A 24,555-nucleotide genomic window follows, 5' to 3' on the forward strand; every position below is an offset into this window, starting at 1 on the left:
AAGGTCGACCGCCGCCACTGCGTCGGTTACGTGATCTGTCATGTCACTAATGCACACTGCTTTGCACACGTGCACGGTTACGAAAGCGGGAAGTAGTTCACACTGGGGCACAGCAGTGCATACACCCTGTTTCAGTTGTTCTCCCCCGCCTATTGTTTCCTTCCTATCGTTAACCAAGCATTCGAGAACATCGACTGATCATCAATTTGGCTAAACTTCCCTTTTCTACATTTAGTAGTACAAGAAATGTATTTTATTATGAGTGGGGACGACAGGATAAGCTGACAAGCTGGCATGAAACTTTATGATTCGCGACAAGCCAAAGCAACGAGCGTATGTGAAAGTCAGGTATATTCCATGTCAAATAATCAAATAAACTCCGCACTCCCAACGCCCTCAGAACGCGTTCTTCTTCAGAATTACAAACGTCGAGAACAGTTGTGCAGGCGGAGCGCAGCTGGTCGTGTCCGGAGGCTATAGGGCTTAAGTCCCTAGATATGTCACTAGTTAAGCTCATATAGGTACGCCACTTACGTCATGCGGTTGGTGCTCGAGCAGAATTACTTTTGGTCGCTGTCGAAGAACAAGCGAAACTCGATCCAAACCTTCCAGCAGCGATAAACTGCGCACTCAGTGTGCTTAAGTGCTTTCGCCGAACAATGTCTAAACCTACATCAGATTTAAAAGTCGGAGACAGCGCTATCTATAACGTTCTCCGGGCGGGCGCAGACATTTGACGGCCCAATTATTCTTCCGACGCCACAGCATGTACTTGGCTAAAAGGAGGAGTGGCGTAAACGTTGGATGCTATCATTTCGCACGTGTAAACAGTCAGCATAGCGTCAAGATACGAGCTCCGATTGCGTCTTACACGACCACAGGCGTTACCTGAAATCTCGAATTTGAATATCGACACAGCCTATACACTCGAACCTCTCTCGTCGCTGCACAAAGTGCGGAGGTGGATGCCCTTGCGAAGATAAGATACAATGCAGAGCAGCCTCCAACGCAAGAAAAAGTGTTGCGGTCTATGGCACACGGCGTCCGGCACTATGTGGCGTCCAGCGTTCCGTTCTGGACGGTCTCAGCTACGCCACCCAATTTGCATAACGTGGTCCGATTGCAAAGCACTGGCGACTACGAGTTCTGTCTCCGCTGCTGCCGCCCTTTACTTCGTGTCCTTGAATGCATCGCGGATCAGGTGGACTGTGTCCAAGACTGCGCACGGAGACAGTCTTGGTTTTTGTTTTGCGCTCGCGCCTCGCAACGTTTTATTTTCCTCCAACGAGTCTCCAGTCCCACAGTCGTACATGCCTGCTGTGGTAGCTCTCGCCTGCATTGGGTGTGGCCACGACTATGCCCACTCTTTTGTAATCAAGCTTTCCACGCCTTCCCTTTCTTCATTTTTATCCCATGTTACCTGAGAATCTGAATATTCGAATGCAAGGTGTTCGAGGTCGGTATGCCAGGGTTGTTCATGTGAGGCAATGAGTATTTCCGCCCGAATGCAATGGCAGCGCACTGTGTCCCAAAATGCATTGAAAAAGTATAAAAAAAGGGAGAAGAAAAAAAAAGACAACAAGCGATGTCAGCGTCCAGTCTGCAGAACACAATGTGTTATTGATAAGGCTTAGTCGAATACACTGATCGAGTAATCTCCAACACATGTCTACCTGTAGAAACGAAACAAAAAAAAAAAATCACACCCGCACGCGCACGCACGCACGCACACACGCACGCGCACACAAAACATTAAATGCCTATCTTGCTATGAATGAGCAAGGAGTCTAGCTATGCCAAGTGCAATTTCCGGCCCCAGCTGAGATTTCTGTTGTTTACCAAGTGACACATGGCACATACCCACACAGAGTAATCGACCAAGAATTGGGCAGCAGAGAAAGTTTTTTATGTTTACTTACAGGTCTAAAAATAAACAGTGTCTTCGCAATGCTTATTTTACTTCGACGTTCTGTGCTCGCTTCGCTTTAGGCAGATACTAGGGGAAAAAAAAGATAAAAAAGTTGTTCTTCTTTCTCTTTTGTTGGACAGCCGGAAGAAATGAGCGTTAATTTTCTTTATTTCGTTGGTGGTGGCATTTGTAAGAACATTATTAACCAATGAATGGCTGCAGAGAGCTGATTGAGCAAAGGACATTTTTTACCCGCCATTCGAGAGCAAATTTACGCGTAAGAGCCTAATCAACGGCCACGCGCCAATTACTCTCGCTCGCAACCGGCACACGGCACAAACGTCGTTGTAATTGAATTGTATACACGGGGACTAATTTTGTAAACGTTAGGACCGCTGCTTGCATAAAAACACCGCATTATAGATAACCTATCCGCTGCCACCTTCTGGTCGTTGTGTATTAGTGTTCATTTTTCTTTTCTTCAATACCTGCTTACCCTCCACTGGCTCAGCTCTCGTTTAACGTGTTACAGCAGATTTCGTCGGCCTGTGTATAATATATTCCTTCCTCCGTCATTCCAAGCGCGCTTGGCCCGCCGCTAATATCGGCTGCCGCGGGCGAGTAATTTCTATGGTAATGAGCGGCTGTTTTTAGCTGCGCTCCGAGCTACCGTTGTCCTCCGTAGCCGTCCTTCCTTCCTTCCTCCCTCGAATTTTTTCCCCTTCTCTCGTTTCACGCGGTGCCGTTTCTACATCACGCCACAAGCCGTGTAGCGGGACACATTCCGTCGTCTCTTGGCTACTATGTGTCGATGACAAAAAAATGTATAAAGTCCAGGCTGACACCGAGGAGTCATATTATAGCTGTCGTTTTTGGCATACTGTCAAAGCTGTTGTTTTTCGCAGGTCTCGTTGGTTTCATTTGCTTGCTTAGAAGCTACGGCTAGCGAGGCTTTTGGACAGGCGTTGGCGTGGAATGTGTCTCAAGGATGGCGTGTGAGCCGTATAAATGAGAAGAGGAAGCGGGTTGGAGTCGTTGGCTTCTTATGGACATCACTTAAAGGGAAGTTTTGCTGCTTTGCAGGCGGGAGAATTTTATTTTAGAGGTGCGGAGAAAAGGAGATGTTTATCTGTCGTATACAACCTCTGGGTATCTGGGAAAGGTAACAAAGAAAAGGCATTCTTCCGCTGCGCAGAGTGTATACGCACTGTATGCGTTGGGGAGTGTGTGTTTTTATTTGTGCCCCCAAGTCGAGGATGGCCGTGGCGCAGAAACATTTCGCAATTTTTATTGCACTAAGGTTGTGCCACGCATAACTTAAGAACAGGCTCTGGTCGTGAGATCTAGTAACACTGCTGTGGAGGAAATCCTACGATTGAGAAGTCACCTTGAGATTGGGAAGTAGATTAAGGCGGCTTCACGTGTGAAGAACCGACTGCGGTCACTCACGAAAGTTCACAGGTTCTCACCTGTACCTCTCAGTTGTACCTGACAGCACAGAGAGAGGTGAAGTGTAATGGCTGCACTGGGACGACTGCGGACGTTATTTGCCTCTCTTATTGTGTATACCACCTTCTCCTCTTGCGCACCGCACAATCTCAAGCCGCTTTTCTCAATGCCGAGCGAGATGAAGTCGTGACAAGCAATTCTCTGCACGGCCGATGCACTCCAACTGCAGTTCTCCTTCGTCTTCAGTCCCGTAACGATTTGCCGGCCGGTTCTTCCGCATTTTCGCGCTCTTTGAGATAATGAATCGTGAGGCAACACTGCATGGGTGGTCAGCGCAGGTTCTCTGGCGGATGGTATACCGACAGTGCTCCTCATTCGGTCCACCGCTCATGCACAACGAACGTGCGAGTGCTGTCTACACAGGCGCTAACATGCGCCGATCGTGCAACTGAAAATGCTCGAGAGTAAGTTTGCAGTACTGCAAGGTCAGCTGTCAAAGCGGGCGTTAGTAATAAGTAAGGGGCTAATGATCATGCATGACCATTTTTGTGAGGTGTACATCACGCGCGGTCGTCGGCCGACGTCATGTCGCGTCCATGGTTCAGCTATGCTAATGTAAATTAAATCTCGAATTGGTCTTAACTTGGTCTTAGCTTATGAAAATAGTCATAACCAGTGTAGCACTGATAAACAACTGGCGGCATTGCAATTTGCGCTACTCATGGAATAAACTTCATGTGCGTATATACACACACTGGCCAAGACGATGTGGAAACTGAACATGGAACGAAATGTTTCCTGTTGGGAGGTTCTGTACCATTCTTTATTTTTATTGCTACAATGCGATCCTGACTGTGAAATACGAATTAACTTGGTAACAAGGAAAAAAAATTATTCGACAGGATATGGAAGTATTTTAGTTTTTTAACTCTGCACGCGGCGTTCGATGCTAAACATGCCGAGAAAGGAAAAAATAAAAGACGCCTTGTGAGTTTTACAGCGTAATCTGGCTTGTGCCAGTTCAAGTATTCACTTAAACCTCGGGAGCATTCCAAAGGAAAGGGTCACCCTATAGCACATGATTGGGTCAGCACAGCATGCACGCGTATATAAACTTTCGTCCAGTGTTTATAGTACGTGGCGTAGTGCTCGAAGGCCAATGACTGCCAGACAAGGCGGCACGTCCAATTAGCAATCTGCTTCATTTGAATACATAAAACCTTTTTGTAATCTAGAGTTACTATATAGGCTTAGTAACTCCACTGAAATCTGTGGCCGAGCTCCATCTGTCAGCGCGATCCTTGAACTGTCTTCACAGAGGCGCTCGCATCGTGCAGAAAGAGAGATGAAGTGAGGAAGAGAGAGCTGCAAAGTACGTCACGAGTGCGAGTTTTCACTCTGCGTGCCAAAGAGAACAACTCATCCGTAGTTGCACGAGACTGAAGCGCTGACGTACCAGCGCGTACGCCGGGAACGCCAGCCTGCACGTCCTCGACCGCTGTGGTATGTTACACCCTCATCATCGCGGCTGGCTGTGTCCGCCTCTCCGGGTCGACAGCACGAGCCCTCCCTCACCCTTCCCCCCAAAGGAATCATCTTAATACTTTTCCTCTCCCACGCGAACTTCGCTTCAAAACAAGGGGCTGCCCCAGCTACGACGATCTAGACGAAGGAGTCACGTTCATCCAATCGTCATGATGCATTATTAATCTACGTCAGGAGGGGGAAAAATGCTTTCACAACTACCGAAAAAGGAGGGAGCTGGAGAGCGTTTCGTTATATCGCTCATTGTTCGACAACGACGTCGTCACAGCAATCCGGAACTAAGCAGATGACGTATGCGTAGACGCGCGCGAGCCTAGTAAAGAACGAGGATGGCAATCCGTGAGGCCTCCGCTACCACCACTCTCAACAAGGCTGACATGAGAAGGCTCAGCTAGACATCGACGGCAATCGCGTAATGGGTCTTCCCGGGGAAGCAGATACCAGGCTCCTTCTTCCATTCTTTCTTCTTTTTATTGTGTTTCTCTTTACACTGTGTGTCGGCTCATAGACGGACTCAGAGCGCGTACGAGACAGGTTCTCCCAAGGCTGATCGTTCCGTAATAGGCACCACGGCAGAGGTGACCGAGCTTAAAGGTCGACTCTCCCCTAGCTTGTGCGGCACTTGGAGACGTCGCTTCTTGTCTTTCGTTCGCTTCTTCGCGGGCTCTGCTCGCTGTATTTGAAATCCGCTCCCATCTTTCTCTTTCGTGCATGTCGCCTTGTCGAGATGTAGCAAGAGGTGTGATGATGAGTGTCGCTGTCGTTTCGCCGTGACATTCGTCGAATGACCGATTTACTGGTGCATACAAGAAGCTTGTGCTGAGCTGAACCTTCGCATTCCTCTCTTTCATATGAGTAAGGAGCGAAGCAAAAAAGATGCATACTTTCGGAGAAAGCCTGCAGGTATGTCGCCACCAGTCGTACTCGAGCCGCGCGTGATAAAGTAGAGCGTTACGTAAATGGGCGTACCGGTGCCAAAGAGCAGTGGCAAGAACGATTTTTTTTTTTTTTTGCGTCATATGATGGTGGTGCCTGCGCAAGGCAACCCAGTATAAGCACTGTGGTTCGAAACAAGAAAGCGAATAAAACATACATTTTTTTTTCTTTCGTAAATGCAGGACATATTTAGCGGTTCGTCTCCTCAATGAGCTGGCTGCGACTTCGGCGATGGCATGATATCTTAAGCGATATGCTTTTAACACGTGCCAGGTACTTGCCAATTAGACTCTCGCGTAAGCTTTTGTTGATAAATGTCTTTTTTTTTTTTTTTCGGACAAGCTTACTCAGCCAAGGACCATTCTGAGAGGTGCAACCTCTTACCACATATCTTGGGCTACTATTGGTAAGGGCTGCAGTCGTCTACATTCTGACAGCGCTCCACCCCCTCACATTCCGCCTCGTTCATACAAAGCGAACGATCATTTCACTCGCTGTCGCACAATCCTTCTTTCGTACGCGAAAATGCGTGAAGGCACTCACGGCCAACCATCGCTTCAGGGTCATTAATAACAACAGGAAAGATAAAAAAAAAAACAAGAACAAAAAAAAAAAGAACTGTCTGACGCCGGAATGCCATCCTGGGCTTTGCCGGCTACCTGCGATCTTGCACAGCGGGTCTCGGAGAGCTGTTTAATATGGACAGGAGTGACGTGCCTACCAAGCGACCAGCTGCTCCTCTAGTTCTCTTGTGTTGCGTTTATTACGCGCCGCGTTCACAAAGCGCCCACGGCGTCTATATGGCTTTATGCCGCTCCTCCATATCCATTTAGTGGACCTTGAGTGAAGTTCACGACTTCCATAAAGCGTTGGCCGTGACGAGCGAAAGAATAGGCGCTCGAACGATCCTTATATTTGTTTTGTCGCTGAAGGCTTGGGATCAATAGGGCAAGCACGGCGTTCCACGAGGACTTCGCGGAACACCTGTCAGGAAGCCATGGACGGGACAGAGGTCAGGAGAGCAGTCGGGTGACCGAAACGTCGTCGTCGCTGTGGGGTATAGTTTATGCCTGTCTTCTCTGCGAGAAAGTCACGCTGACGTCGATCGCGCATTGTTCGAAAGGCGCGATAGTTGAAGATGGACTCGTTTTATCCCGGGGAGAGCACGCGGGATGTCTTCATTGCTTGTGCACGGCGAGCCCCTTTCTTCCAGCCTTAGAACGAGGGCGCTGGCGTTGCGAGAGCGTGACGCATTGGGGGCTTTGTACCGTGTGGGAAACAAAAGAAGCTGACAGGAAAGGCCACTCGCTGTCGCCCGTGAAGTATATCTTGCTTTTATTCCTTTATTTTTCTTTTCTTTGCGAAATAAAAACTTGGTCCACCACGCGGAGGTCTGGTCATGCGTGAAAGACACGGGGGCGTCCATTGTGTTTAGAAGAGGACAGCAAACAGCGTCAGTTGATATTCCTTCGCGAGCCTCACTTTATTGAAACTTGAGCGCCTTGTGATTATCAGCATGCTGTCCACTCGAAGGGCAAGCATTCTGAATTAATGCACCCGGATGCATGATATGGTGTACATTAAAGCACTTTCGCTAAAAGATGAGCAGTCGGCAGTGATATCGAGCAGCTCCTGGAGCTCTGAAGTAAAGCAACCGTATTGCTGAGTATGATTTATATGGTTCTGTGTAGAATCAGTTACGAGTTACGAGTAGAATCAGTTACGAGTAGTTACGAGTAGAATCAGTCAGACACATAATCTATGCGCATCAGCAATGCAGCCCACAGGCCATTTGTCACGCGTTTTCCAGAATCCTAACCTGTTGTTCACAGGTTACCAATTTGTTTGCACAGTGTTTAAGAAATAACGGCGACATAATATGGTTTTGTTCCATTCATTCTCATACATACATCTGCAGTTGTTTTCGTCTCGGTGTGCAGACCGCCAAAAATATATGGAGGAATAAAATGTGGCGTAGTCATTTGTCTTTCATTGAGGGCTAACTTCTCCGTCTTTGTGATGTGCCAATAAACGGGCAAGGGGTATGCTATATAGTTGTCGGCGAGCTAGATAAAAAAAGTTGCTATGTGTATTTGTAGAATGGCTTACTGTTAACTGCTCTTTCTCGTACTTAATTATTCTATTCATTCTTAGTAAAGCCAGAGAGCACCTGCGCCGGTAAGTGCGTGCGTACCTTCCGGCTGCTTCACTGTTCGCGCATTTGTTATACAAAGCGGGCGATATCGTATCGAAGATCAGCACTCAGCGCGATACTGAGAGTACGATCTTTTCGACGCACTTCACCTGTGCTTCTTAGCTTCTTGTTGTTATCTGTACTGCGAGGTCGCGATCGCGCCTGTTTCGCCTCGGACTGCACTGGCGGAGGAATGATGATGTGGGGCGTCGTTCAGAGGAAACAAACTCCGTCCTTTAGTGAGGCTGCTTGTCACGGTATAAAAATGATAAGTGGCTGCGATAAGGCTAGTGAGTTGGTGCTTTTCTCTCAACCTTGAAGCGCTTAATTCAGGGAGAGATGTTTGCATACTTAGTTCTCGCGCTCCCAACCACGCGTATAATATATACGGCTGCCGGAAATGCCGCTCGGCTTTCGTCGTAATCTGAATATGAATTATACGCCTGGCTATTTCGAAATCAAATGCTCACAATCTCGCTCCGCTCCTCTTCTCCCATGCCTCAGTTTTGTGAGGTGGCTGTTCTAGGTGGCATATACCTTCACCTTGTCTTCCTCGGCTAGCGTTGATGCCTCCTGAGTGTGTATGTGCTTGTGGATCAAAAAGCAAAATCGCAAACATAGAGACACTGGCGTCAGGGGCCATCCATAAACTTAGAGGAGCATACGCTTCTTCGCCAGTTGCCCTCCGAAGCCAAGGCCGGCGGGTGTGGAGAGAAAGAACTCAAGCCTGCACAGGCTACACAACGGGAGGCGAGGCAGCAGCGTTTCGGTTTGGGGGCCGTCGTCTTTGCCGCTCACGGGCGGCTCAAGAGGCGACAGCGCTGCGCAGGCAGCCAACAGCATCTCACGAGACGAGCACCGCACAAGGTGGCGGCAACGGCAGTAACAGCCTCGGTCGTTGTAAATGCTTTTTCTTTTCCCCAGGGACGCGAACCGCCAACGCGAAAAAGAAAAGAAGTAGAAGCAACGCGAGCACATACACACACTCACTCACGCACGCACTCACAGTTGTGGTGGTGGTGTTTCGCTCGTGAGGCCGTGTTAGACGCAGCCGAGACGGGCTCTAGCGGAGTTCGTACGACGCTGTAGACGTCCGCGTCGGGAACAGTACGCGCCGCGACCATCCGGGAGCGTTGCTTTGTTGACCTGCACTGCAGTGCCAGCGGTTGGCTCTTCGTGGCCTGGTCGCGTGTACCCTTTCCCCCACTAAGTGTGGCCATTGCACCGTTGGGCTCGTCGCTGTCGTCGTAGACGTTCTGGTAGTCGTGTTTTCGTGGCCACGGACGGCACGCGCTCGCGGCAGAAAGAAAATACGAAAGAAGAAGCCGAGGTGCTGGGGGAAACCTACGCGTCCCGACACCGTTGCCCTCCGTCGAAGACGACGTTGCAACACGGCTACGAGGCGCCGCCGCCACCAAGCAGCAAGCATCGTCGTGTCTTCGACGCGGATACAGACTGACGCTCTGACGACGTCAACGAGAGATTCGGCAGCGCCACGCTCTGTGATTCGGCGAAGAGGCATCGACAACCGCAAACGCTCTTAAAACAAGAGCTCCGTTCCGGAGACTGCTTTTGGACTAGTGCTGTGCCACCGACGATCCGTCGCTCTTCCGACTTTCCGGCCGATGGACGAGCACAGGCGACGAAAGGGTAGGCGCTGTCGGCATGTCTCTATCGAGCCCTAAGTCATCCTGTCTCAGCCTTTCCTCATCCCCTTATTGCTTATTGACGATTGACTTTTTGACATTGATGTACCTTGTCGCTTTATTTCATAATGTCATACCAACAGTCGTGCTGTCCAGTTGACATCTCGTCGCTAAACTGAAATCAGCGGGCACAGGTTGTTCTGCTCACGAACGTGCTGTTTGGAGGTTCTGAGAGCTCGGCCGTACCTTGGGTCACGCGTCGATTCAGTTTTCTCGTAATGTCGTGGATGGTGAAGAGGGAGCTGATTTTCATGTTTCACATTAGTTAATATACTTTAAACGTGTCGGGTAATGCAGTGTAGAGCGTTCTGTTCAATCGCTATCAACTAACTATACTGTCACTACAATTTGCCATTGTTCAGTTACGATGTACTGAGGGGGTTACCGGCGCCCTACGGCACGAAGTATTATTAGGTTCCTTGCTTGAAAGGACAATCCGAGCTCTTGTTGGCAGGAGGTGTCGCATGCCAACCGGTTGAGGGTAAATGCCTGCATTAAGCCAGATTAAAGTCTAAAATCTCCAGTGTCGTCACAGTGCCTTTGGAAGGAGGCGAGTATCTAACCTTTCGCTCTCTGCCGAGATTGGCCAGCAATTACCATGCCTCAAAATTCGCAGCGACGCGATTACAGGCACCGCTCGATTGCTTTTGGCTCGATTGCCTATAATTCAACTCCTCTCCGTTGTGCAGCTTCGTTCGATGACAGCGATGGAGATATCAAACAGGAGGCGGGGGCTGTATGGTACGCTCGGCATGCGGAAACGGTCCACCTGCCGGGGGGCGACACATCAGCCATCGATGGCTTCGCGCCATGTCGTTACCACGTGATCACCCTTGCGCAACGACAATGCCCGAGTGCGCGCAGCGCGGCCAGGTGTCACGCTCGGCAATTAACAGCAGCTCGTCCTACGGGATTCCCTCCTGTCCGCCCTCCCTCGACTGTTACACGCGCGCTCTATCGACGCAAACGCCAGTGATGCCGGATGTCGGATTGAGCGTGGAATCATCGGCTAAACGTGGGCGTCTTGGGGGTAAAAGAAAAATGACGGTTGCTGTGGCGCTTCCGCTTTTCTGGGCAACTAATTTTACGAGTTTTACGCCGAAAGGGAAAATGAATATATTGACTCTTCGAGAGTCGCTACTGTACCAATCGGCACTTAACCGGAGGAGGAAGGTCTCTCAAGGAGCGACTGGATGCAGGCTTTGCCTCGGGCATTTCGTGCTTTAGAGCGCATAAGATGCGGTGCCATCATCGGTTCGCTTCTGGGGAAGTCTGTTTCTATTGAAGCTAGCATATATAAGTTAGGGCGATAGTGATGTTTTCTGGTTATTCCGTTTAATGATGTCGAACCCGTCCCAAGCAACTGTGGTTTCCGCATTTCGCAGCGCAGAATACGGTATCGCACTGCATATTCGTCTGAGGCGTGATCTACAGTCGTTAAAAAAAAGAAAAAAAAAGAGATAAAGAGAGAAAATGAGTTTCTTCTTTTTCGACGCAGCCACGTATCACTTATAAGTTATTAAAGCGCCACCCTGTAGGCATATTTGATGCTTTCTCTAAGCACTTGCTTCATGCTGATGTCCCAACTTAGTCTCCCTTTTGTGAAAATTGATATTAGCTACTTGAACGTTTTTTCTTTGCAGTTACAATTGTTTGACAGCCTTTTTACTTCGGAATAATTGCTTTCTTTGCAAAGAAATGCGTTCCCATCCTCTCCTGTGCTTGACAGACTGTGTGTACGACACTTCGCTTAGTGTTTTCTGCCGGTAAATCGTGTCTCACGCTTTTACTGACCGAGAAGCAATGTTTTGGTCATTGCCACCTGATACTAAAGCGTACACGCCCTCCCTGCGAATGGCCGCATATAGCGTGCTTACTGTAGTGCTCAACAAGAGCGTGTATGCATAACGTAGGTTTGTTTCCTTGTTTTTGTTTTCTTTTGCCCCATTCTGCATGTCGGGAGAGCGCAACAAAGGACGTTTCACTCATCTTGCTATGCCCCATTGCGGGTGAACGATCCGCACTGCAGTCTCCGTACATAGAGTAATGCGTGCCTTGCGCGATACGTCGCGTGTTACGCGCGCACGCAAACACGAGGAAACCATGCACGCAGACCTGTCCGACCTTCTAAGCATTCTGTTGCCCGCGTGAAACGACTTCTTCTGCAGACTTCACCGTGCACTGTCATTGGAACTGCGTGAGTTGCTTTCCAGAGGAGACAGGCATAGAAGAAGTAAGGGGCCTAGGGGAAACAACGCGAAACCAGCTGGCTGCACAGACGATGCCGGACTAACGCTTCGTGCGTTAGCTTTCTCTTTTTTTTTCCCCCCCTTCATCGTAATGTGCGTCTTATCTGAAGCGAAGGCCACGCAACAGATTCACGGTCTGAGTGCCTACTGCCAAAGTGGCAAACCTTTTACTGCCAAATGTTCTTTTTTTCCTTGTTTTTCATTGCGACGAGGATGTATAAGTCGCGCCGTTATGTAGTGTCGAACAATCTGCGACCGGTTTAACAGCTGTAACTCTCGAGAACACCCGCAATATCATGGCCTGCACGCCGATATTGTGTCAGGGGCCCGGGAATCACATCGCGTAAGCACCCCACCTCTCGATAGCTTAGAGGAAAGTTGAATGGGTCCGCGAAAAAAAAAAAAAAAGAAAAAACAAGAAGCGGATTGAAATGCGAAGGTAAGGAAATGAAAGGAAGGAATGATCAGGTCGTTATAGAAATGGTTTCCTTGTTTTCTATATTGGTATAAATGACGTAAGCTCTTTGCTTCCTTTTCTTTTTTGAAATGGGTCGCTGCACTTGCTTTTTCTTTTTGCTTCTCGCGGGGGTGCTTTTGTCCAGCGGGTCAGCGCGGCCAAATGGTGTCGCACCCTCATCGAACGACGAGACTCCGTCGCGAAGCCTGCCGGTCCACCGACTGGTGCACGCGATGGGGTAGGTGTTGCACGCGTGGTCGATCGGCGACGGGCAGTGAGTGAAAGGAAGGCATGCAGGCTCTCGAACTAGCGCTTCGCCAAACGCTCGTTCATTTCTTTCGCGGCCTCCTCGCCGCCGACTTGTTCTTTTCCAACCCTCTCCCGGTAATGGTTTTGTCTCGGGCTCCGTCCCGCGTCACCGCCTCGTGGTCCGCACGCCGCCGCGAGGGTTCGCCGCGGGAGCTTACTGCGTCGATCTATCCCCGGGTCGCGGCGCCGGGCGCAGAAGTGCGTGTGTATCGACTCGGGTCGGTCGCACGTCGTCGAGTCGACTCTGTTTGATCCTTGGTCGCTTGTGGTCGTGGTCGTTCGCTTTCGGTTCGCTAGTGGGTGTTTCTACGGTGCTGCGGCCAGAGCGTCGACCGTCTTCGGCGGCGAACATAGGAACGAGCGGCGGTCTTCCGCCGGTCTCCTCCTCGATGCTATGGTTGAGAACGTGGGTGAGTTGGGGCATTTTTCTCTGTCGGACTCCAATCTAGTCCAATCAAATGTCGGCCCCAGCTGAAGTGTCGCATGAGAACCTATCTGGAATGCTGCTATGGCTGCCAACCTTGCGGCCTGCTGAACGCGTTCGTTTTTGCCGCTTTCGCTCCAAGAAGACCGTCATATCTGGATTGCGCGCCAAAATTTTCGCGCGTTTTTGCGTCCTCGCAGCAGATATCATATGACTCTCCAAGCACACCTGAGTTACAGGAGGCACTTTTAGCATCTTTATAAATACAGACTGACGCATGGTTCTGAAAGACGGTAAGCAAAGTTAGATGCACGCTATGCGGGTTATCGCAGGTCAATAGGAAGCAAATGAAATTGAAGAAGCAGTAGCAACAAAGGATCGCTTTAAAGGAATACAGGGCTGGTAAGTCGAACTCATTACGTACTTCGAGTGCGCGTTGACGATCAACTCCGTCTTTTCAAATGAATGGTTTTCTCCCAGTGTTGCAAAGCCTTTGCGCTTATGTAACTCTTTCGCGAAGTATAAATGAACTACAAGAATAGTTGGAACGTTGTAGGGAGCAAGTGTTGCGCATCTTTACTGGGTTCGAGCCATTTCTGACATCGTACCCCCCGCAGAAAAGATGACCTATCGATGGCAGCTACGGCTATACATTGTTGATGACTTACTTAGGCGGAAAAAATTGTTCGAAGAGTAATTGGCTGCGGCGGCATGGAGCGGAAGTCACGCCGCTTAAGAGGTGTGCGTGAGCGTGTTCCAGGTGAAGGCACGTTCTCAGCGTTTCCCCACTCAAGACGAAGCATCATTTTTCATCATTTTTCTTGGGCTTTAGGGTGTTTCGTTACACCTGTTGCAGCAACGAGCTTTGGATACACGCATGCCTAATTGCGATGCTTGGTTTCGTACCATTGGTTCTGCCTCGGGGAAAATGGGTGAGAAGGGCGAGCGAGCTGAGATCTTCCCAAGCTCGCCTCGCTCTTCCGAGTAATGCGGGTGGCAACAGGCGAGACCTGTAATTTGATCGCCAGCAGAATCCTGAACCGCATTCCACACTAGGACGGCTAGAATCACCGCCCCTTTATTTTCTTTTTATTGTCGAATACATTATTACAGCGGAAACAATGCGCTAAGCCTAATTCTTGATGAGCCTAGACAAATATAAGCACCATGTGCCTTGAGAAAGCCGCCTAGTTTGCGTAGAAGAGATTATGCGTTCGTCACACCTTAAAGCTCGGAATATCGGATGAATTCATGACGAGGACTACTAAGTCGTTTATAATTATGCACTGCACAGTTCCACACCGCAATTCAACCACCGCACATCCCTATGAGAAAAACAGTGTCAACTTATTATGGTTGTAAGTGCTCTTTGTTTTTTGTTTTGCAAAATATTCGGGAAGCGCAGTTGTAAAGAATTCCCTCCCGATTTCCTACTGCAACCCCCCCCCCCCCCCCCCCCCCCTTTCTAAAACGAAGTACCTGTACTTTTCCTCCCGCCATATAAGAATTCTTCGGAAAACCGAGTCCCGGAACTCATACCGAGGTTTTCATTAAAAGAGTATAAAAGCAAACTACTGCAACCCGCCGCCTCCGCCGATACTTCCGCGCTGGCGGTGGCCGAAAGCGGGATATCGGATAGGACGATCCTTGAACGAGGGACCTTGTCGCGCATTCCCCAGATGGTCGCATTTCCTATTCCGGGCGGCACGGGCCCCGCATCAATCTTTGTGACTTTTGCGGCGGCGACTGATTGTTCTCCCTTCGGACAGGAAGGAGACCACGCCCAAGCTGCAGGAAGGGCGGCTAAAAATACTCCCTCGCTCGTCGCATTACGATATCGGGCTGATTGCCTCCTTTCTTCCCTGTGCTGCTTCTTCGTGCTTTACTTTTACGTTTGCTTTTCGCGCGTCGGGTTGTTTACGTCACTTCGTATCTCTTCCGGAACGGCGTGCGCCGAAGTTTGTTTACGCTGTTCCCCGTGGTTAGAATTGCCATGAAAGTACATGAGCCTTCTTTATTTCATTTTCATTTGTCCTGCGCGCCCCCGCCCCTTTTTATTTCCAAATCTAAATAGGCACGATGGTGTATCCTTGGCTGGATAGCGAAATTCAATTTTCATTGGGAAATATAAATGATTCGTGCATATGACATGCAGATTTTTGTTTCGATTGAGGTGTGCAAAATATGAAGTCAACAAGATTGCAAGAATATGCAGAAGCTGGGACATTTTATTTTTTTTCTTCTGAGTGGGTGTGGCCTAATTCGACCACGAGACCAATCCTCTTCTTATTACTTCAGTGACTTCGTAGTAGGGACGTGCGTCTTCGTGAAAACTAACCTGCGTTGCCTTCTTCTTCACTGTTTTGCAGATACAAGAATGCTGGAGGGGTGCGGGAAAGTAGTCAAGTATGCACTCTTCGTGGCCAACTTCATCATCATGGTGAGTACGGTTCTCGTTTGTTTCCACTTACTGGGAAGGTATATTACTGCGGCGCGACGTCGTTTTCGGAGACATTGCGTTGTTCGGCAGAGCTCGTCAAGAGCGCGGACTGAATGCTCCGCCGAACTCTAAACGGACAGCGAAGAGTTTGAATTGTAGTGGTCGCTATTTTTGGCGAAGGTAGGTTGATTCAGCTTTGCGTTTCACGTACATCACTGTGTACTGAACAGTGTAGGCCGCTGTTGCCGGCACAGAAAGAAAGAAAGAAAGAAAGAAAGAAAGAAAGAAAGAAAGAAAGAAAGAAAGAAAGAAAGAAAGAAAGAAAGAAAGAAAGAAAGACGCGATCCAACATTATCTAAACACTGAGAACCTCGCAGTCAAGGCCGCTCCGCCTCGCCGAAATTTAGCAGGCGCGCTGAAGTTTACACGGTCTCCGGACGCCAGTGTATAGCGTAAAAACCATATACAGAACGTGGAGCTCCTGTAAATGCATCTTCGCCGCTTTAGCGTAGCGTCTTGCCCGCAACCGGAAGGACGACCCCGTAAACGCGTCGGGAGACCTTGACTGAAAGCTGGCTGCACACTCTCCCGCTCCATGCACATACGGCCGCCCAAAGCATAGAGAGGACAGCAAGAGAGAGAGAGAGCGAGAGAGAGAGGTAAAACCTCCACATGCGCGGGATTCCATTCGGCTCAAGGGTGTAGAAAGACACACACACATGTGCACTCCGGGTTTATTTGGCCCCGCGTAATCAAGCCGCAAGATTTCGCGATGCGCACGTGCGGACGTTGCCTCTCCGATCTTTTTTCTTTATCTCATTAAATCCTTTCGCTCGATTCAATTTTTCCTGTCTTCGATTATGTTGTTTTTGTTTTGCTGCCTCATCGCATAGTAGTTGTTTTGCCGCCGGAGTGGTAACCCCCTCCGGGCTGCGATGCAATGTAGTCTGTGATAAGAGGGGGGAGGGGGGGGGGGGGGTGCCTAGAGGCTTTGAGTAAAAGTACGATTCTCGAGCGAGTGTTAGACGATGTGGAAGGCGAGAGCTGTCCTCTTGCATCAGGTGTCATTGGCGGTGCAGTGTTTTTGGCGCTCAGTGAGGAAAGACCTTTATTTTATCCCACAGCAAAAGAAAAAAATAAATGAATAAAAGAAAAATAAAAGCGAGGTCAGGCCCTCGCTAAATATCCGTTCTCGCCGGATTCGATGAAAAAAAAAAAAAAAAAAAAAAACGTGTACGCCAACGTTGGGTATATGGGTTGCAGACCGAGCCCGTGGACGATGGCGGCGAATAGAGAAGTCTGAGGAATATGCATGATACGACGCTACCCCAAGAGAGAGAAAGAGCGAGGAATATGTGCGATATTAACTTGCAGCCCCTCGCTGTGACCTTCGTAAATTCTTAATTTCTCTCGGTCGGCTGGCGACGCGCTGCGGTGAAGGTCAGACTCAGGCTGGCATCCAGTTTTGAGTGTCGTCTTAACTGGGGCCATAAATCACACGTCTGCAGTGCTGATTCAAGGATACGAAAGAAGTCTTCGGTGAGATGGAAAGCATTAATTAGCGCGGCAGATTAAGAGGCGAGCTGCTGTTGGCAAATGAAAAGCGTGTTGTACATATAAATTATTCCTGCCTTATGTATATCGGGGTGGCCATTGGGCATCGTGCGCTCAGACTTACAGCGAGGCCGCTGATTCGATTCGCAGAGTGCTGTTAACCGAGGTGACATAGAGATGAGAAAAATGAAATGCGACTTGATTGGGTGCGTTACTTTTTTAACCTTTGATGGTCGGCTGTTATAAGAGGCTGTGGTGTACAGGGCTTCACAGCGACTTAATCCGAGGCGATTGAAGGACTCTGATGCAAAAGTCGCATTATACTCCGAGGTTTTATTTTCCGAAAAACACAGACCTCGGCGACTTCAAGGAAGGGTTTAAATTCGCTACCAATGAAACGCAGGCTGCTCTCTTTCCCGCTCATCTCACGCGGACGTCACTGTTATACGCCCGGGATGCAAGCAGCGATTGACCGTCAAAGTTTGCAAAGGACGCTGCTCGTTTTTCCTTAAAATTGTCGCGATCTCTTTTCAGCCTAGTGGAGAGAATAAAACGAAGCAAGCGTTCCGGCTTCACGCCAAGCAGCAGAAAAAAAAAAAAAAAAAAAAAACTTCCAGCGCGAGAACAACTAGGCGGAAGTGCACATAAAAGGCAGCCGGGTGTGTATAAGTAATGCACGTGGCTCCTCACTACGCAGACGGCGTTTTTCAATGCGCTTAAGTTACTTAAAATGAACAGAAATTGCGCGTTATTACGCCACCCAGGAAACATGGTCGCACCAGCGGATGCGAGCAGCCAATGAACGCAACGACAGCCCAACATGGATAGTGCGTCACATTAATAAAGGTCAGGTGTGCACGGGCTTCGACTTGGCGCTCGAGGATCGACTAGCTCGCCCTTTTGAAACGGCTTATAATCTTGAGCAGGCAGCAGGAGAGGGAGAGAGAACGACGGGTAAGAGACTTGAATGGGGAGAACAGGAACAAGGAGCTTGAGGGGAAAGGTGGACTGGCCAGGGCAGCGGCGTAATGAAGGGCTTCGTGGGGGCGAGAGGCAGACCGCTGGGAAATCGGGACCCATATGACGGAGGTGGCGGGACAACGCGGGGTACTGGGCTGGAGGGGAGCGAGGAGCCGGCGTTGAGATCGACGTCGTCGAGTGCGCGCGTGGGCTCGGCACACGTGGATATGGGGCCACCGCCGCGGACGTCCCTTTTTTGGGTGTGGTCCGAAGCGACCCGGCTGGGCTTCGTCCCCGATCCCGGGCAGGCGGCATTAAAAATGGAGAGATAGGGTCCCGGGGACCTGCCCCGCCGGCGCCCCCGTGCTCTTTCGCTCTGGCCCGAGGAGAGTGGACACGCTCTCCGTCCGGGACCCTGCGTCGCGCAGAGTTGTCCCAGTGTCCGCCGTTATCGATGATGCCGTTGTCTCAATTGTAAGCGATGCACTGTTCCCCCAGAGATGTTATGTATAGGTTTCATAACGACAGCATAACTGTTCTATCCTAACATCTTTGTTTCGACACTTCGTTTAAGCGTGGCTTGCTAGCTTATTGGCAGTGAGCTAGAAACACGCGGAATTGGAAATAACGTCACGAAGTTGGTCTGGTTGGTGGTTCCCAGTTGGCTGAAAAAAAAAAAAAACAATAAAAAAAGCCAGTGTACAGGAGAGAGCAGGCCGGACATGTCTATTTCACGGAGAAGAGGAGGAGGAGGAGGATGATATGCACTGCGCTTTCGAAACGACGTATCGCAGGCATGCCAGTAGTACTGTGCGCTGCCCTTGAAGGAGTAACGTGATCTGTGCGCTCAAGCATCATTAAATAGGCGCGTCCTACGCGTCACCGTCGCTGAATCGTATAGCATTTTGTCAGCCGTTTATGCGGCAAGTGACTTGAAGGTGAACGTCGAAGTTGGCGGCTTAATTTCAGCCTACAGGACACGCATATATTTCTTTTCAATTATTTTTGGAGCCGTTACTGCGAGTTATGTGTAGCAGTGAAGCTTGGAAATTTTTCTAGAGCGGAATTTCGTTTGCCGAGATATGTATGCAGAAAATCCTGCGATATGTTGAGAGGTGGATCGTACGTGGACAGCCTCTGAAACCTCCTATGCAGCTGCCGTTGCCTACTCGTCACTGTAGGCGAAGGCTGAGTGCAGCAGTTTTTGCAGCTGCTCTTGCGTGTATATAAAATAATTAAAAAAAAAACCCTTGATATTATGGCTGCTCTGGTTCAGAACATGCATGTTATTCAAAGCATGGCTGTTACTGGCATTTACCTGAAATTAAAGTCACTGCTATTTTGTGAAGGGCTAAGGGCTCGAGCGTGGACAACAGATTGCACATTTGGTTTTTACAAAGAGGGTATTATTTTACACCCTAGCTCTGGTGTGGTTCGTAAGCAATTAAGTGGGAAAAGTGGCCCATTGCCGGTGTTCACCAAGCCGTGAATTAGGTCACTGACTCAGCTGCTAATAAAGCCGTGGAGAACAAGGGCGCACATAGTGGTCCGAGCTGCACAGAAATTGGAAGAAATAATTGCACGAAATAAAGCTTCGCTATGCTTCGCGTTTTCGAAAGAACCACGAAGAAGTCCCTGGGTTGAACAGGGACACTATGTTGCCGTTCAGAAGGCTCCGACCGGCCTCCGCGGACATCACTTTAATACATAGTGGCACTATCCAATGAAAGTGGGCTAATCGGGCCTTAGCCCTCAAATACCTCGAACTGGCGCACCATATCCGGCCGTGATCCACTGAGCGTGACGCGACTTGTTACGGTTTCCGGCGTTCGCTATTTACAGGCACCACAGCCACACAACATTATGATTCTCCTTGAATACATCGCTACAGACGGACATTATCAAAAACACTTCTGCCCAGTGTGCGTTGCCCACCTGAACAGCATTCTCAATTCCCTTTAGGTTGTAAAAATGTGTTTGGGTAGGAGATATTGACGTATTATCTTGTGCAGTGTCCCTCATTCAGCTAATGCTGTAATGCAAAAAGAAAAGCTTAAGGAGTTTCGATGATCCACAGCCTTTGTCAAAAGTTTAGAGTCCAGGGGTTTGCCCCCGAGCCACGTCCTGTGGTTCGTGATGGATTCTCTGCATTTCAAAGTGAGAATATTGTTTGTTCTAACCTCTGCAATGGGAAGGAGGACTAACGCCAAGTGCTAAAGTATAGCCCCTGTATGGCTTAAAAGGATATCCCCTAGGTGCTAAACTTTTGACAAAGACTGTACCTAAAGAGTGTGCGTGCACGCATTATTTGTGTGTTTCTTATTGTGTCTGGCACGAGGCCGTGGTGTTCACCGCAGGTTTAACTATAGGTATGCAATTTCTGTTTGTGGTACTCAGGTTGGCGGAGTGGTGGTGTTCGCGGTGGGCATCTGGACCCTGGCCGACCGGTCCTTCATGGAAAGGCTCCTGGGTACGGACCTGTACGTCAGCTCGGCGTCCATCCTCATCGCCACCGGTGTTGTCGTCACTATAATCTCCTTCCTCGGTTGCCTCGGCGCCTTCAAGGAGATCAAGTGCATGCTCCTCACGGTAAGCCACGTCTACTGGTTGTCGCCCCCCCCCTCCCCCCTCCCCCACACACACTCACATACTTTTTTTTTTGCTTTATGGACATATTATATTCGCTGTTGACCTTATATGAAAGTATGAAAAAATAATTTAAACGACCAACGCAGCTTTTATAGCGCAGTCTTTGTGGAAAAAATTGCCGCGTGGTGAGATGCTTGCGATCTGTCAACACAAGTATTTTCAGTTAATTCCCAGATGTCACTAGAGTCGACTTTCTTGTGCGAATGTTGTAAACCAGAGGCTGGGGCAATCTTCCATGGTGCCTCGCAAGATCTGCGTGCGTAACGAGTATCGCGTCTTCATACAACGATCAAATTATTCATATTTGCTCGCACAGACTGAATTACATTCATGTAATTCAGCTTAGCAAGCAGGCGCTTCTGTTTGCACAAGCTAACTGCATGGTTGAGAAGTACTCGTGAAGTAGTAAGGCTGAATAAGATACTGGCCTGCTTTCACCGACACTCTCTTAGAACTTACGGAAACTAAAGACGGCCTTAAATTATTTCTCATAGCTATGCTGGAGTCGGCCCGGTAAGCCAAAACGAATAATTAACCAGAAATCGTAAACGTTCTTTTGATTAAGCATTGAAAACATGCACCCACAGTGATCTGCAACAGTCGCCGCCAATTGGCCCAATTTTTGTTTGTAATAGATGAGTTTTTTGTCTTGGAGAGGCAGAGAGGTCGGCCACGAAAGCGGAAGAGGAGAAGAAGGGAAAAGTGGCAGTGTGTAGATATCGAAGGAGGGCAGCCTATATATTGATACGAAGCCATCGACTCTGCACGAGTTCCTACAGATAGTCTGCTCACTCAATGCCAGCCCTAATCGCAAAGAGATGTCATCAAAACATGGCAACGGGAGTTTTCCCGCTGAACGGCATTTCTGGTACGGAACAGTTCCAGCGCTCGACAAGGATCCCTCGCTCTTGCACTTAACTGTCCGAAATAACTCGGTCACGTCAAACCCTTGAAATGGCCGTGGAACACTGCCAGGACATATGCAGCCTCGCGGCGCTACGGCCAGCGGTCTTTAATGGATCTGTATTGACCCAAAGAAAGGCAGGAATTCTGCGTAACGGAGAGTTCATTTCGACACGACCTCGCACAGTGACGCGGTAAATAGGTGCATCGTCCTTCGATGGCCCCGAACTTGCGTCCTCGTCGTTCCCTATCGGAATCGAGCGACCCGAAACACTTAGGATCGGAAGCGACCGCGCCGCGTGCGGCGAAGGAAACAAAATATGCTCCGCCGATGTCTTCGCGGTGGATCGACCGGTGGAAAAGGCTTTCTGGGAATCGCGCTTGCATATTATTGATTCGCGGAATGCTGGCGCGTATCGAGTGCGTCGTCGTTTAGCGTGCTCGGTGCCTGCTTTTGGTATTTGTTGCACCTTTGTCGACATGGAAACGAACTGTGAGAGATGATCAACAAATGTACCACAGCGCACAACAACGGATTCTCTGCCCGAGCCTCCATAGGTTACCTACCGCGTTCGAGAAAGCAGGGGTTCTTGAACTTTTTTCTCCTTTATCCATCTGCCGACGCGTCCGTTTTCGACGTACAAGAGAATCGCATGAATAAACCAGCGCCTTCAGAATCGATTCGAAAGTGTCAAGAAGCGTGTCTCATAGCATGAGTCGGATGAATGGCATGATATGTGGCGGAAAATGTCTGTTACATGTATGCCAGCGCGTTGTCAGCAAAAATTACTTTTTCGTTTCAGGTAAAATGTTAGCTATTTTTGAAAGGTTCAGTTATGCTTGATAGTGGCTTTAGGTTCCATGACAAGGGTTTATAAACAGCATGTTGGTAATTATTTGCCGTGCTGAGAACTCTGCACTATTCGATATTTTAAATGTAAGAGGGAACTACGCTGGGGTTAGAAGAAAAGAGCGTTGAGTTGGTAATTTTGCTGAATGAAAAGGTCCGTTATTGTTTTCAAGCACAGTATCACAGTAAATATTCCCTTTATTTTGAGAGTGAATTACAAATACTTTAGTTCATTTATGTTCAGCGATCGTGAAGAAGGGCATGCTTTTGACATAGAATACTTACCAATGATGCTGCTCATGTTTCTACATGAGCAGCTCCGATATCGGATCGGTTGCATCCTGTTGAAACAATGAAGGAAAGGCAATACTTACGAATATTTCGGTTAATGTTTCTGAATTAACGAGGTGCAAGAAAGCTTAACAGGGGAAATTTTAATACGGTCCAGATACGCCGCGTTGTTACGCGGCGTCCAGGTCTGAGATATGCAGTAAAATGAATATTTAATTATAAAATAGAAATGCGTGCATTGAATAGTTTCTTCATTTTTAATTTTGGCTTTAACGAAGGTTGTCTTGCAGTGTGCCTAATACCTACTATTTTTTTTCTTCGCAATTTTAAGTTTAACCATGCTTGTGTTGCACTGTATCTAATATATGTTATTTTTTTCTTCTCCTTCCAGTACTTCATAATACTGTTCATGATATTCATCACAATGCTTGTGGGAGGAATATTAGGATACGTCTTCAGAAACGAGGTAAGCAGCGAAGCTACACTGTTTATTGCCAATAAAGAGCGTGTTTCGCTTATGCGACACAGATATGTTCAAGTTAATATAGCGAACTATCATATTTGTGAAGTCTAATAGTTATACAATAGACAAGACAACAGACAAGAAAGAGTGGGTCTAAAATACTGCTTAACAAGGGCAGTGAAAATTGTACTTTTTTTTTTTTTTTTGTACTCGTGGAGGAGGCATCTTATGGCTTATATGTCGACCTTTAATGGTAAACAAATATTTTCTTAATGTAAACTGTGGCTACAACTTCACGGTGTCTCTAGAATTGACCGTTTCAGGGCAGATGCGGGCGTGCATTTCCCGAGTGTAATTTTGATTTCTGTTCGTGTCTAAGCCTCTGTTTCGCATATTTTTACCCAGGTGGATGATCGGATGTACCAAGAAATGGTCATGTCCATTCCCTCCTACAAGAACGACTCCGTTGTCACAGATGCATGGGATGCTGTGCAGCAGCACGTAAGTTGTAGAAATTTCGAGTATATTAATTAGGTTCATTGGAATTGTCATCACATGCACGTTCAGTACTCGCTCTGGACAGCCTTGTCAGTTATCCTGTACGCGTGTGCGGATATATTGGCAGGCATTAGAAATTTGCACATTTAAATGACACGAATTTATAGTAACAGCAGCTTGACGCTTCTGTATTAGCAAATGGGCACAAATAAATATGTACGCATAATATAACTAATTTAATTTAATTATTTGATATAATTTTGAAATAGCAATCTTTGCGTTGCCTAGTTTCTTCATGCCCGTATTTTAGCATTAAGTTATTGGGAAAATCATTTTGTTATTAATAGCAGTAGACGCGCAATGATAGTCTTTATCTGTTTTGTCGAGGGAGGTGTGCGGACCAAGTTAAAATTTATTATGCGTTTTCCTTTTCTGATCCAGTTCCAGTGCTGTGGGGTCCGACTACAGCCGAAGGTCGAACCGTATCGAATCTGGGCGCTCAAGAATTCGCACTTCAACGCAAACCACCAAGTGCCGGAGTCGTGCTGCATGCGAAAGGAGTGGCTTCACGCCTGCTCCAAGAACCCCACGGACCGGGACACTTACATGGACGTGAGTATATTTGATTTTCGTACTGCCATTTTTGAGAGTTCTCATTGCCCTTAATCTATGCAGACAAATTTTGGCGCTAATTTAGGCCTAAATGAATGAGAACTTTGTAGAAATAGTTGTTTCCTCCTAGTGGACGTCATTTTAGCTTATTTTGTTC

General features: G+C 48.4%; 1 protein-coding gene across 1 annotated transcript in view; it reads left to right on the top strand.

Moving 5' to 3' along the window:
- Positions 1 to 24,555, top strand: part of Tsp74F (Tetraspanin 74F) — a 47,736-nt gene that overhangs the window by 18,473 nt on the left and 4,708 nt on the right. Inside the window, exons 2-6 of the mRNA XM_084602313.1 lie at positions 15,548 to 15,618; positions 20,530 to 20,721; positions 23,217 to 23,291; positions 23,694 to 23,789; positions 24,228 to 24,398. Coding sequence (XP_084458439.1) covers positions 15,548 to 15,618; positions 20,530 to 20,721; positions 23,217 to 23,291; positions 23,694 to 23,789; positions 24,228 to 24,398 — 605 coding nt within the window. The remainder of the gene's footprint in view (positions 1 to 15,547; positions 15,619 to 20,529; positions 20,722 to 23,216; positions 23,292 to 23,693; positions 23,790 to 24,227; positions 24,399 to 24,555) is intronic.

The sequence above is a fragment of the Amblyomma maculatum genome, chromosome 4 (genome assembly GCF_055883805.1).
Source record: "Amblyomma maculatum isolate TAMU_Amacu chromosome 4, ASM5588380v1, whole genome shotgun sequence".
NCBI classification, from domain to species: Eukaryota; Metazoa; Arthropoda; class Arachnida; order Ixodida; family Ixodidae; genus Amblyomma; species Amblyomma maculatum.